The sequence below is a fragment of the Hesperophylax consimilis genome, chromosome 14 (assembly GCF_061612785.1).
Source record: "Hesperophylax consimilis isolate HC1 chromosome 14, BYU_Hcon_1.0, whole genome shotgun sequence".
NCBI classification, from domain to species: Eukaryota; Metazoa; Arthropoda; class Insecta; order Trichoptera; family Limnephilidae; genus Hesperophylax; species Hesperophylax consimilis.
In genome coordinates this window covers 21,432,372-21,447,121 of record NC_142849.1, presented here as the reverse complement: position 1 = coordinate 21,447,121, position 14,750 = coordinate 21,432,372, and the positions used below count along the sequence as shown (strand labels likewise).

The following is a 14,750-nucleotide window of genomic DNA, read 5'->3' as shown; positions in this document are numbered from 1 at the left end:
TAAGTAACTAAATATTTGCTTTTTCTTTTGTTTTTTTTTCCTCTTAGTTTGATACAGGTTTTTTGAGTGTTTAAAAACGGATTATTCTTAGGACGGGTTGTTTCGGAGTATTTGAACAATTCATCAAATTTCAACGTTCATTTTCAAGTTCTGTGAAAGATTTTTTTAAGTTCTGTTTTTATTTCAGTTTTGTCAAGCAACCATCCTATAATGATATAATAACAGAACTTGAATTGAACTTTCACAGATCCCAGAAATGAACGTTGAAATTTGATGAATTGTTCAAATACTCCGAAACAACCCGTCCTTAGTTTTCATTTAAAGTTGAATATCTCTTAAAGTTTGGAAAAGTGATAGCTTCTCCGAGATTATGTTTACGGCAATCGTAAAAGGAGTCACATTTATCAAAACCCCGATTTTTTAAAAGCGAGTATCTGTACAGCGAATCTAATGCTTTAATTTACTTTAGTAGAGGAGATTAAAAATATTTTCAAGGAATTTCATAAAATGTATTTTAGGTGTGTACTTAGTATGTGTATTTTATGGTAGATACTCTCAGTAGATACTCTCGGTAGATACCTCACAAGAGCGCTAGTATACGCACGGTGGACTGGAACAATATTGAAATGCTGTGAGGAAGGTAACGGTGTGGGTTGTAGGAAGGTATTTATTAATGCGGGTTTTGAATAGGCCAGAATTATAAGAAAAAGGTTAATAGATTCCGGTTGTTTGATGCGAGCCGACTTTCCCAAAGCGATAAGGAGAAACGACCAATTCTCTAAAGGCGACATCAACTGAGAACAGATGTTCCGCTTCTGTCCTTCGAGTCTTGCGTGTGTGCACCAGTGTACAAGGCAAAATTGCTGCTAGTTCCTTAGAGTAGGCTTCATTAAAGTATTCTTTCAACAAACTCAGTGAATCAAAGATGGCAATCGGCCTGTTTACAAGGATCGTCAAACAGAATATCAGGTTTGTTGGGGCTCCTGCCCAGAGATCACAGCCAAATTCAATTTTCGGACGTATTTGAGATTTCTACAGGGTCAACAGGTTTGTTGAAGAATGTGATATCCTTGTACAGGGATATTTTGCATTCTTCAATGCCCAGTTTCTTGGTTTCCATAGTCCCAGAGACGTATTACCAGAGAGCACAATTATTATAATAATTCATTTATAATAATTTAGCTAATAAAATTAAAAAGGGAATGTGTGATATTTTTGAAGGTTGTATAAGTGGTAAGAATGTAGAATATTTAGGTATTATGTGTTAAATATATTTTAGATGCAAGGATTCATAGCGTTATTTGTGTTTTGAAAGTCTGAAGTTGGGTTTGTTTTTATGTTATTAGGGAGAATGTTAAAGATTTTAGGGGGTAGGTAAATGAATTTTTTTTTTTTTTTGAGTTTCAGTTTGATAATGCCTTCAGAGGGCGAAACAGCTGTCACGCGTAATAATAATTACACAGCAGAACTTGTTTAAAAATAAACTGTTTTTATAAACCCAATAACAATATTATTGAATATATAAAAAATAAAAAATAAAATGGAGTTCTACAAATTAAACTTAATAACAATAAATAAATTAATTGTCTTTGTTTTGTTGTAGAATGTATTTTAAGTACTCTGTAGTGTCGGTTGGTTATACATAGTTCTAGTGTTGTAATTATGTTGTAAAAGAGGTATTTTATTATATTTGAAATAAAATAAATCTTTGTGATACCGTACAAGACTCCGTTAACTGTCCAAGTCAGTGGAACCGTGACAACCTAGAGAAAATTAGTATTTTGTGAAATATTTATTTCACGACTTCTGTCTTTTGTTCCAGATGGGCTACCTATCCGTGGTGATCCCGCCTGACATAGTGGACGAGCGGGGTGCTCCTTCTGAGGGCTACTCCGCTCCCGAGGGGGGCGCCGTGAGGCTACACTGCGCGGCCACAGGAGCGCCCCCACCCTCCGTCACGTGGAGAAGGGAAGGGGGACGCAGCATCATATTGCGAGACAGATCTGGCAGCGAGATTGATGGTGAGTGCATTCAAAGTAATATTTTTTAAAACTTATTTTAGCACGTCAGTATTTGAAGCCGTGACCTTTGGCTTGCATGTCGAGAGATTTACCCGTCGACAGTGGAGGCCTGAAATAAAGCCAGTCGTGCACAAAAATATGCGACGCGCGGCCCCTGTGCCCTGGAAAAACTGCTGTTGAATTTGCCCTAGCACATCTTTAGAATAAAGAGGGAATCTTTATGACATAAGTGATGAAGTCGTGTAAAACAATATTCGGCGCGCGGCCCGGCGTAATGGATGGACCTACGGTCGACTTTGCCCTTACAGGCCTAGAAAATCGATCTGAGTTAATTTGAATTATTTTTGATGAAAGTATTACCATCTATAAAGAAATCTCAAATGATTGATGAAGAGATCTCTCGGGAGGTAACTAATTTCTCGTATGGAAAATTAAAATCAGTTGCTTACCACTAATTCTGTAATTGAAAGTTTTTTACAAAATTTTCTAATCGTTTTACATAAAATATTTTAATCGTAAGGTTCTGTTTTAATTTATCTTAAATGTAAATAACTTACATTCGTAGGGATCCCTCTTAAAACATTTGAGATTTTAATAATACGTTCATCAGAAATAATAAAAATGTGAGCTTTGAGCAAACCCCGTCATTAGAATCTTGTGTCGCAATAAGATATTTTTAAACCAATTTGGCTAAAACCGACTACCAAAATATAGCATTTCACTTCATTAGTGTTGCAATTTATTTACATGTGTATTTCAAACCATTAGTGCCACCTTTTCAAAATTGTATATTGATATTTTTTATCATTGAACCGGTACTAAGGTATAAATTTTCTTCACGTCCATAAACTTGTGACAATAGCACCCATCATTTAAAATAATCTAATTAAGTACCTGCTTTTTCACGTTCATGTATTCGAAATGTCTCAAACGTGGTAGGTAATTCACAGAAAGCCTTCTGAGTGTTGCCAGAACCAAAGTACTCAAGCGTGATTTTCACGTACCAATGTAACACTGCCAAAATTACACACAAACGGAATTACACATGCACAAATTACTCAAATCCTCCCGTTTGGAGTAAATATTAAAAAATACTTATTTTTTGTTATCAAACGTGAAATTCATTTTACACGCATGAACGCTAAAAACTTTTAACTTTTAAAAAAACGATAGTATTTGTATGTAAGTAAACCTTTTTTAATGTGAGAATGCTTTTGGTGTGCTTTTTTTAATGTGAGTCCCAGGCTTCCAACCGTATGGAGCCAGTGAGACTATGGCATCCCCAATATTGTTATGACGTATGGCCGAATATATTGGGGAGGTGAAGAAAATAGGAGGAGAAATGCGTGGAAGTTCCTTGCTATTAATATTTATTCACCGAACACGGCTAAAGCCATTTCAAGAAATATTATAATTCTGAACGGTAAACTTACACCAGGGCGGTACTGAGAGTATCTTCCAATCTGCTACCGCAAATATATTACATATTATTTTAATTGAATAAATTGTGAAATAACTCAACTTAATCAAATTCACTTGCGCGCGCTGAGATTTGAACCCGGATTTCTAACCGAGATCCTTACCCATCGATTACGGAAGCCATACCTAGCCCAGAATAGTAAATAATAATACTTCAAGTCATTTATAAAAAAACGTTTATTAGCTTGTAGAAACTTTATTTCTAAGATTAATTAGAATTTTTTTAAAACAAAAAAAAATAATTATCTTGTACTGTCGGAATTTTTTGTTTAGTGATAAACATCGGATATTTGGGAAGTCACCACAAATTTATTAATTAAAAATTAAACACAATTAGTATTTGATCATTCGATTGTGTTGAGTTATTTAAGGATTTTGTGGTGTGTTTATTATTAAAACGCAAATAATAAATAATTAGCATTGCAGGCCACATTTAAACCACAACTCCATACATAACATAAATACATTTATTATTATTTTACAAGACTTACATAATATATTACTTTTTGACAAGCGGTAGGTAGAGACACTTAAATTTTAGTATCAATGTGTCTTTATTATGTAAACAAGATTGGTGTATGCATCACGTTAGGATGCATGTCAGCTAGGTCACATAACGTTGGAATGTGGATCTGCATGTTATGGTCAGCTGGTGGTGAAGATCACGGATCTTCCTGGTCCACTTGTGAGATGCTAGACACCGTGGGTGGTGGAGATGAACGGTACGTATATACATATCTTAAAAATCCAGATATCAAAATTATTGTAATGTTTTCCTTAAACAATAACTGCTAATTGATTCTACACCGAAATACCATAGTATAAAATTGTAAAAACATAGTGATAAAAGATAGAAGAGATTATCCGCATATATTTTATGCATTTTCAAATATTTTTGATTATTATCCTACGTTAATGGTTGTTTATCAGTTGTTTAAAATAAAAAAAAGGTTTTTCAGCTAGGCCGCTATTAGGAAACATTGCTTTTCAAAATTAATAACTAACCTATTACATGTCCGGATAGCTTTGCTTAAAAAAATTGTAACGCATTCATTCCATGTGTGGTAACTAACTCCGCAATAAAGCTCTCTAAATGTACAACTAATGCATGCAACAATATCTGATTATCATTACTTTCCAAAAGTCATAACATCCATCCCATGTCCAGATGTCATTGCTTTCAAAAGTCATAACTAATCCATCCCATGTCTAGATGTCATTGCTTTCAAAAGTCATAACTAATCCATCCCATGTCCAGATGTCATTGCTTTCAAAAGTCATAACTAATCCATCCAATGTCCAGATGTCATTGCTTTCAAAAGTCATAACTAATCCATCCCATGTCCAGATGTCATTGCTTTCAAATGTCATAACTAATCCATCCCATGTCCAGATGTCATTGCTTTCAAAAGTCATAACTAATCCATCCCATGTCCAGATGTCATTGCTTTCAAAAGTCATAACTAATCCATCCCATGTCCAGATATCATTGCTTTCAAAAATATATTATAATAATATGTTAAATCATTCATTTCATGTCTAGATAGCTCTGCTTTTCAAAATTCATATCTACACCAAAAATCCTCTGCAGCCAGTTGGACCTTTATTTGCCTTCGTTATCGATATTTTTAATTATCCTAAACAAACAGAGCTGTTTTCCATCCACACAAAGAGGCGATTACTTCCCGGGTCTTTCCAGTGAAGTCGACCATTTTTTGACGTTTTCATTGTTAAAAGGGGATAAATATTTTGACGATTTTACGATTTCGAAAAAATCTCAGCTGGATGCCGCAGCCACCGCCACACGAATTCGCTGAAAAATAATATTATCAGTAGCTACATAGAATCTTTTTTAATATCCGCTATTTATGATTTTTTCGATGGAATTCCTCGGGGTAAATTCTGTCGGTTCTTAGCAAAAATGTGAAGCAAATTTTGCTTTTTTTGGATCTACTGTCTTATAAAAAGAAAAAAAGTTTATACTTAAACAAAAAGGTAGAAAGTCCGTCCCACTATATAGTAGATGTATAAATTTTAACGCAATTGTTATAATTGAAATAAAAAAAAATAATATTAAACTACATGAGCCGACTAGGAATACAAGACAAAATATAACATTCTTCTGTAATACATACTCGACCAACTATCAGACACACTCACTGACCAATAGGATGCATGATCTGGGCAACAAGTATAGGGGTGCTATTGATTTATTTATTGACTCCATATATAGAATTAAGCATAATCTACACCAACACTTTGTTGAATCCTACAAATTAGAGTAGCGTTGGTAAATTAGTTTTAATGATTTGTCTTATATGTAGTGTTGTTGTAATTTCTTTTTTACTTTATGTTATTCTTACGTTTTGCTAATATTGCTTCATATTTTTCAACATTTTCTCATTATACTTGTAATCACAATTTTACAAGTGTGTATTTTTTACCTTCTTTAAAATGGATTACATCTATTTACTGTCAATATCTCCTGTATAATACATATTCTCTTATCGTACTGCATCATCTATCACTTCTATGTAAAAGCCTTTTTAGGCGTATATATAAATAAATAAACAAAATAATGAACTTACCGGGAGAAAAGCTTAGCCTGAATACGTTCTGTTATTATTTGTTTGCATTTGGTGTTTATTTATCATTAATAGAAAAATAGTTTTTTTACTATAATTTTTTCTATTTTTATTAATAGATGTATTTAAAAGTAGATGTATTTTTTTTAGTTTGACTGAGTATTGAACCACCCTCCCCAAGGATCGACACTTAATTGCTGTAAAATGTATGATAAAACATAAAAAAAATGGTTTGGCTGGGGAAAGAACCTTCTTCCCAGGGACAAACTAAAATAAGTGAATCGCGCTATCACTTAAGCCAAATCCTAATTTGATGGTACCGAGATTTATTTCATATATCAACTGCCGTAATTTATTTATAAGATCATCCAGTTTCCAAGAAATACGTCTGTGTACCCTTGTGTCCGTGAGTGCAAACAAAATAAAGGTGGGTTAATTTCCACTTGATTTCATTTCATTAATTTATTCAAAAAAACAAAATCAAAATTCGAATTGATTTTTTTTTTTAATAACATATGTACAGATTAGATTTTTTGGATTCACCCTGTTCTCTCTCAGATAGACGAAAACAATACAAAGAAACTCAAAACTTTTGTAAAACAAACAGTTCCGATGTAAAGGCAAACAATTTTTCAATTGCTGAGTTATGTTTAAATTTTTTGGATCTTAATATTAGCTTTTGGGAAAGCTATGGGAGATTATTTAATTAGTTCATATTTTGTAAAACAAATGATATTATTGGGAAGAATTAATTTTAATAGAGTTTTGTGGGGATCAATAAAGTACATCTACTATACGCGCTTTGGAAGCAATGACCCAAAATTCTGACACCACTATTGATGTATTATATTTAGATGAGCTATGAAGCGCGTTCCACTTTTTTTACCTTCAACTGTTCTCCAAATCTCCCAACGCTCTAACTAAAACTAACGAATCCAGTCTACGCGCGCCGCTTATCGCGTTCTTATAGTGGAACAAGTTTCTACGAGATATTAGTACGCAGAAGCGCCTCTAATTGTACATAGATCTATGGACACCATTAGTAAATAATTTATTTACAAAAATATTATCATTTCTATTAAAATAATACCTCTAGCCGTTTTAAGAAATGAAAATTACATGTTTGAGTAAATTGCTAATTTAATATTTTATTTCTAGTGTAAGGGTAGAGCGAAATTAATATTTGTACAGCCTTACTAATATAAACAAACACTTCACAGTGGTGTTTTTGTTGCACATTGTATAAATACTGTAAAATTTTAGTTCGAGATGGTGCCACCAAAAAAACTTTAACTCTCTTTTCTAAATCTGGCAACATCGCAATTGCCATATGGCAATCATACCATTCATGGCATTTGTGATTATTTTACCACTAATATCAAGGGTTTCTTTACATAATATCTTCATAAATCGTGTTTTTGTTCATAAAATGGTCAATTTACTGTTATATTCGTATAATTCAATATTTTTACAACTTATTTGTATTATTTTTTGTAAGTTTTAGTCAACTGCATGTTGCAATATTTCATGTTGTAAAATTACTTTATCTTATTTTAAAAAGTGGGGTTAGACGGTTATACCAACATTCAAATTAAATTATGTTTCTTTAGACTTAAATTTCTAATGCACGTTTTGGTAAACATGTATTAAAGAAATCAACCTTTTAAGATGTGCAAGCAAGCAACATGGACTTTATTTGCTTCAAGGGATAGGAAAAGGGCTTGGGATGGTTTTTAGAATTTTTTGAAATTTCTTATAGACATTGACGTACCTCTTATTTGATCGTCATGTGTGGAAAATTCCATTAATCTTTGAACAAAACTATCTTTTATTACAAAAAAACACCCGCAGATACTCTAAATTATACATAACCAGCCGAAGAAGTAGCAGGATGTTTTTATTTTTTTTATTTTTAAATCTCGTGTGGACAGGACCTTTATGTTGCTTTGGAGGTAATGTTTCTTAACGTCATCTCAGAATCAAAATATTTATTTGCATAAAAAATAAAGCCACGAAACCGCAAACACTCTTCTTCATAAATATAGGTAGATCATTGGAATTACACTATATTCATTATCATTTGCTTTTATTCTAATTGCAAGCATCATTCCATTTGGTATCTTTGTAAATCAAACTCAGTTAGACAGTTTATGTATAATATATCCAGTTTGAAATTACACAAATCCTCCAGCGACAATCCACCGCTTGGTTAAGCCAATGGCACCCCCCATTTAACTTTGTGCAAATAAGCCGCCGCAATCCGAACCTAATGTCTCTGCGTGTACAACCGCGACTTTGCCCACTAAGCCAGCCAGGATACTCAAGCTGGATTCAAACACTTGAACGTGATACTGCTTGATTCAGAGTCTCACGGGAATTAGGTATAACCCTCGCGTGGCGAGACGATGTGAGGCGATGTTTGAGATTGAATCGGGTCAAAATGGTTTTCTGTATATGTCGTACATAGTGTGTAAAACTGCCAGAAACGACAATAACAGTAAATTTTAGACCATTTTTGTATGATTTCGTTCAGCTAAAAGTATAACTATAAAAAGAGGTAATATTTGTGTCATTTTAGTTCCATGTCAACTCACAGTTTCAATTCAACAGACTTCTCTGTATTGATGTGGGAAATAAAATAAAATTTATAATCGAAAATACTGGCAAGATCATTATGTATCGATGGTAGTATAAACCTTAGTTACAGGTAATTAACTTTTTTGCACTGCTTCCAATGACATCCCTCAAAGTTAAGGTACTTTATTTTGTCTTATTTTACGAAAATAGTTTTGATTACTCTGTCTTATATTTCAATTTTTTCATAATATTTAAGTTAACCGAGAAAAATAAATTAGTTTGTAAGACGACAAAAATATTGCTAGATAAATATTATGAGGAAGTAGTTCTCAGGAATAAATATTTCTTGATAACTTGTAGATACAAGGTTGGGCAAAAGTCATGTCATATTGTAATTTTTGCAAATGGTGCTTTGACATTTTTGCTGTACATAAATCTATCTCTAAAATTATTTGCCAACAAGCAATGAAACATTACACACCTGGAGAATGCGGAATTGAGTTAAAACAACAGACCGGATATTGGTCAAATAAGCCGTAACAATAATTTGCGTAATAAATGTGAAAGCACAATGACATTACTTTTGCCCAACTTTGCTTACGCAATTAGTGTGAAACATTAGTATAGAAGCTATATATCTAGGTATATAATAATGATGTGAGTGAGATGTGAGTTTGTTGCTAATGCACCACAATATAGTATCTGTAGAAAGTTTTGTTTTTTACACATATTCTGAGATTAGTGAAATTTTGCACACTTGACCATCATAACAAGTGGATCGTCACTGTTTACATGAAATTTATACAAACTACAACCATCAAACTTTTGGATGACTTTTTTGCAAATTTGACTTTTAAATAAGAGGAAAATTACTCTCTTTCTCTGATTTCAAAAAAACTTTGTTAAAGCCTCGGCAACGTCAGGGACTAGATAGTTTAATAATATTTTAAATGGATGATTTAATACATCTATTTTTAAATGTCTTATAAAACTGATTGAATATCGAACCTTCCTATCCAGGAACTGGAGTCGAAAACTCTGCCAACCTCGCCAAATGCCAATCGGATAGGAATGCCATTTATTTCGTTTATTGACTGCTGTAATGTCATCTGAAATGCACCTGTATGTCTGCGTGTATACGTGATTGCAGCCAAAGTTAATAAAATGCATTTTTATAGACTAGGAGTCTTTCTGCCGAGTTCAGCTCGATCGGATGCCGGAAAGTGCGAGATTTACACATTCATTCATTACCGAAAACGAAAGTGAAATTATTTTACAAGCAATAATTATTCGCCTGAAACACTCATTCACATTGAAAAATCTCCTGATAAAGGATACATGACGCCAACGGGATTCGAACCCGTGTCCCTTCGATTTCCGGTCGACAGCTCTGACCACTGATCTATGGCGGCTTATCTCTTATCCGCGAAATAATTCAATATATACTAGTGTTTCATTCAACAATTACTGCTTGTTACATTTTTTCACCTGAAAACAACCAAATTTATTTATATGAGAAAGGAATTGTAAGTGCTAACTCTCTCACTAGATGGCGTCGAGACAAAATGTCTACATTTTTAAGTGAAATACTAGAACTTGTCAAATATTTTTTTTTTTTTTTGGTAAACTAATGTTTAAGACAAGAAAGTGAAATTCAAATAGATTTATGTATTTAAAAATTCATCGCCAATTTTAGTAAGAACAGTAGAAGATACACAGAGTTTTAGCGGCCGGGCGGAAAGAGCCGACGTGTCACGAAAGTGACCAAGTGAAGCGTCGTCCTGTCTTGCCACGCATACTAAGCAAGAGTAGGTTTTACACCGATAGGCCCGCCAAAAGATGTTTCTCATCAAAAAGGTTTAATATTTCTGCTTCACCTTCTAAATAGTATTGTACGTTATTAATGCTAGCGATTTTCAAGTAAAATCATACTCCTTAATACCAAGATGTTTATTATATTTCCCTTTCCAAGAACCGGCAGCTTGCCAAGAGTAATATCGGCTTAAGACCACGGATGGCGGGTATTCAGGTAAATCCAGATAAATTTGATTGTTTTGATCCGAGTGTCTCTTAACGTGCACCTGAGGCTGTTTCAAAATAATATATCGTTCCACAAAATTGAGATATTAATGAATACAATACAGGAGTATTGGATTCTTGAATTTCTATCAAATTTTGGGGCAATCTTTTTTATGGACGAATAAATGTACCTATTTTTAGAGAACATTTCGAATTTGTATTCCTTAAATATTTCATAGTTATCTTATGTCATCTTTGACAAGAAGGATGATAAGTTCTGGGAAGAAAAAGTTACAGGGGGTGGGTAGGAATCTGGGGTTTAGTGAGTCCACGAGTAATGGGCTTATGAATGCATCACTCCCAATGGGCTGCAAGGCGTGTACCGAGAGAGTCCTTTTGTAGAAGTCAAAAGGTCTCCCTCAACCAGTCTCTCCCGATCCTACCTGCCACAAACCGGATAAACCCCACCCCATGAACCGGGCATCCCTGCTAAGTCACCAAACGTAACGAACCACTTCTGGTGACCTATGGCAGAGGTGTTGGTTATCCAAAAAATGATTCCCGGGGCGGCGGTACCCATACCCGCTTAAAAAATGAAAAAGTGATTTTACATGACGATAACAACTGTTTAATTTAATTATTGAAGATAATATCAGCGATTCTCCAACAAAAATTTTATAAATATAATTCAGAAAAAGATACAGACGCCTAGGAATTGAACTCAAGATCTTAGCCTTGCCGGGGCGCTGCTTCACCACTGAGTTAACCCGATCCAACTTCCGTCATATTTAACTGGATCATGCTTCGATTAAAAACTACCAAAATTATCTCCATTTTGTTTACGCATATTTTTATTGGCTGTTATATTTGTATTTGTATGTACTCGTACGATCGCAATATTCATCCCGAACTAAATACAAACCAGATGGCGTCTTGAATATATTTATGCCATATTATTTTAAAATTCAACATCTATTGACTTTTCTGCAAGTCTAAAATGAATATTTTTGTGATAACTTCTTGAGTAAAACCTCAACATTTAATATTTAATAATTGAAGACAATATTACCGATTCTTAAACGAAAATTTGAAACGGAAAAATCAAAAAAAATATACGACCACACCAAGGAATTGAACCCAAGACCGTAGCCTTGCGAGGGCGCATAATCGTTTTAATTGGCTAAGATAACGACATACGCAGGTGATGCTGCAAGGTTAAAACATTAAATAAAACCATTCAGCCGAGATGTAGGGGTTTCTCCGACAGTTCGGGCATGGATTATAATTATTGATATTATCAGCAAAGTAGTTATATAAAAAGTATAATAAAAAAAATAAAACAAATTCACAGAACAGTACCTGCCTACACAATACTCCAGCGAATCGTGCGTTTGACACCACTTTTTGTAGACGGCGGATATCTTTTGTAGAGCTCGAACCCTTACCTTAGAAAAGTGGGACGGAGAATCCATTCCTTGAAAATAACCTTGTTAAAAATAAGACGCTTATTAGATACGTGAATTTGAGAAAAGAATCGTCCAATCCCAGTTTAGGCCTTCGTATTGATACTGAACTTACGAGCCTCGAAATCATGTTATTTTGTTACGACTTTTTAGCATACGAAGGTGATTTTTTACTATCTAAGTAAAACTTTGAGCAAGAGTAAAATTTGATAGGTATATACAAAATACATACAAATTTGGTACGCTATGAAATAATCTATATTATCAACTGTAACATTAGGCCACAAATTATTTTTTTGTATATTTTTTTGTAATTCTTGTTTCTTTTATTTGATGGCATACTGTTCAAAGTTGTAATACAATAATTGATAAGAATAATTATAATACGTACCCATAGAATAATCTATTATTTAAAACTGTGCCCTGATTTAGTACATCTATATCAATATATAGATATACTCGTCTATAGTAATATTGGGCTTCGTCGCATTATCTGCTTCATATGTTTAATCGTAGAAGCTTTTTAAAATTGTTTGTCGGTATAGGAGAGAAATATCCCGTACTTGTGTGGTAAGCATTAATACAAAGAACTGTCATTTATAATCCTTGTTTATTTTCTTGGTGGTGCGTTGCTGTTAATTAATAAAAGTTAAAAGTCTAAATAAGGAATTTCGATCAATTTTAAAAGAAAAAGTAATTTCATGTTCACCTTCTAATATCAGTATGTTTGGCGGGGTACACGTGACGTCATATATATCTCGATTTTGTCAGTTAACAGTAAGGTTAATACCTCTCGGGTCAGTATGAAATCAACAAATCCCAAATAAAATATTTAACAAGATTTCCAAATCGCATGAAATGTGTTGAAATAATTTGAAAGCCATTTTTTAAACCGTGTGTCTGCAATCTTAAGGCACGTGGCCGGCTGACTCGCAATGTACGGATTAAGTTTTGTCAGAACCTGTCGGCCAATCACAGGGCGTTTAAGTTTCTTAGGGTTTTATTTATTAATTCTAAATGACAATATATTAATAATACATATATTTGTAAATAATAAAACTAATATATTAAGTATCTGCGTTTTATTTATCTGTATAAAAATAGGTTTTTAAACCATAATATTTTTTACTCAATTTCGTTAGGCTAAAAAAGAAAATAAATTAAGTAGGTACCTATGAAAAGTACGACGATACAAGTATGTATCGATATATTTTTGGCAAAAACAACTAACTAGGTACCTACTGAAATTCGTATCTGTAATTATTTTTTAGCCTAATCGTTTGGTTTATTTATAAATTCTTTTCATTAAACAATTAATCATCTCTCAATTTTATGACTATCATTTTCACCCTGCAGAATAAAGCTCAGTCAAATATTAAAACAGTCAATTGATCAAAATGAAGGTTCAAATGGAATGTATTTAATAAGTACAGCCTTGAATAAATTTTTCATTAATCAAATAATTATTTCCTAAAAATAAGGTTTCTTATACGAAATTAAATAATACAGGTATAACTCTCATTGAATTTTAATGAGTTCGTCTAGCTTGAGTAAATTGGCCTCGTGCCTTGGAGAGAATCGGTAATTTGTTTTATTTACCCAAAATTTTGTGAGAAGAACCTCATCCTCTGTTGCCTCGTGGAATAAGTCTCTCGTACTTTCAGTGAAGGTAACGTAAAATAAAATGAAAGTACCCGGTGTGGTAAATTTTACATTTTCTGGAAAGTTTTTTCTAAGCGGTAATGTACGAAAGGGTAAAATATTTAATTATAATAATAATATGCCTTATTTCATTTTAATGCACGGAGAAAAATGAGTACAGTTTTTTTATCAAAATGTATCTGCATGACCATTTTCTAATAAATACTAGACATTCAGAATATATTTGAACACGTGTTCACGCAAGTACCCGTGTCCAATTAAATGTAACGGACGAGATGCGAAAATATTATTATTATGAAGAACACGTGTTCCGACTTCCTCATAACATATTCGTGCTTTACTAAAAGTTTATTATGAAATTTGTGAAATCATTAGATAGTCCTCTAGTCCCGTTTTTAACAGAAAAACTAATAATATGACCAGATTTTTAATAAATTTACTATATTTCATAGCAATAAGTTTTTTCCGTGATTTATCAACCAATATTACCTAACTGTTTACTTTAAGTTCTTGCACATAATTGTTTTTACATTTTTTTCGACTACCACGCTATTTTACTTATTTACTTAGTGGAAATATAGATTAATTAGCAAAAGAATAATAAAATTTTCAACTTTTAAACGATTTTTAAAAAAACCCAATGGTTATAAATATAAAATAGATTTACTTCGAAATCTGACGTAAAATATTATACAGGTACTGAAGAATTAACTGACATTCTGATGGCAACATTCTATGCTATTGCCTCCTGGTAGCATGAGTTGTGCGCTTTGGTTTTCTTTCAAATGGATTTTATGTATAAAATTATTTATTTCACGTTAATTAATAAAAGAAACTAGATAACCTACACCCAACTTGAATGTGTTTTTTTGCTCATACCTACATAAAAAAATATTAAAACGGTTATTAACTATGTCTTGGTTTGGGTAGTAAAATACTTAAAC

The 14,750-nt window shown here is 32.9% G+C and overlaps 1 protein-coding gene across 1 annotated transcript in view; it reads left to right on the top strand.

Moving 5' to 3' along the window:
* Positions 1-14,750, top strand: part of LOC149418046 (lachesin-like) — a 126,505-nt gene that overhangs the window by 51,848 nt on the left and 59,907 nt on the right. Inside the window, exon 4 of the mRNA XM_089639305.1 lies at positions 1,823-2,021. Coding sequence (XP_089495431.1) covers positions 1,823-2,021 — 199 coding nt within the window. The remainder of the gene's footprint in view (positions 1-1,822; positions 2,022-14,750) is intronic.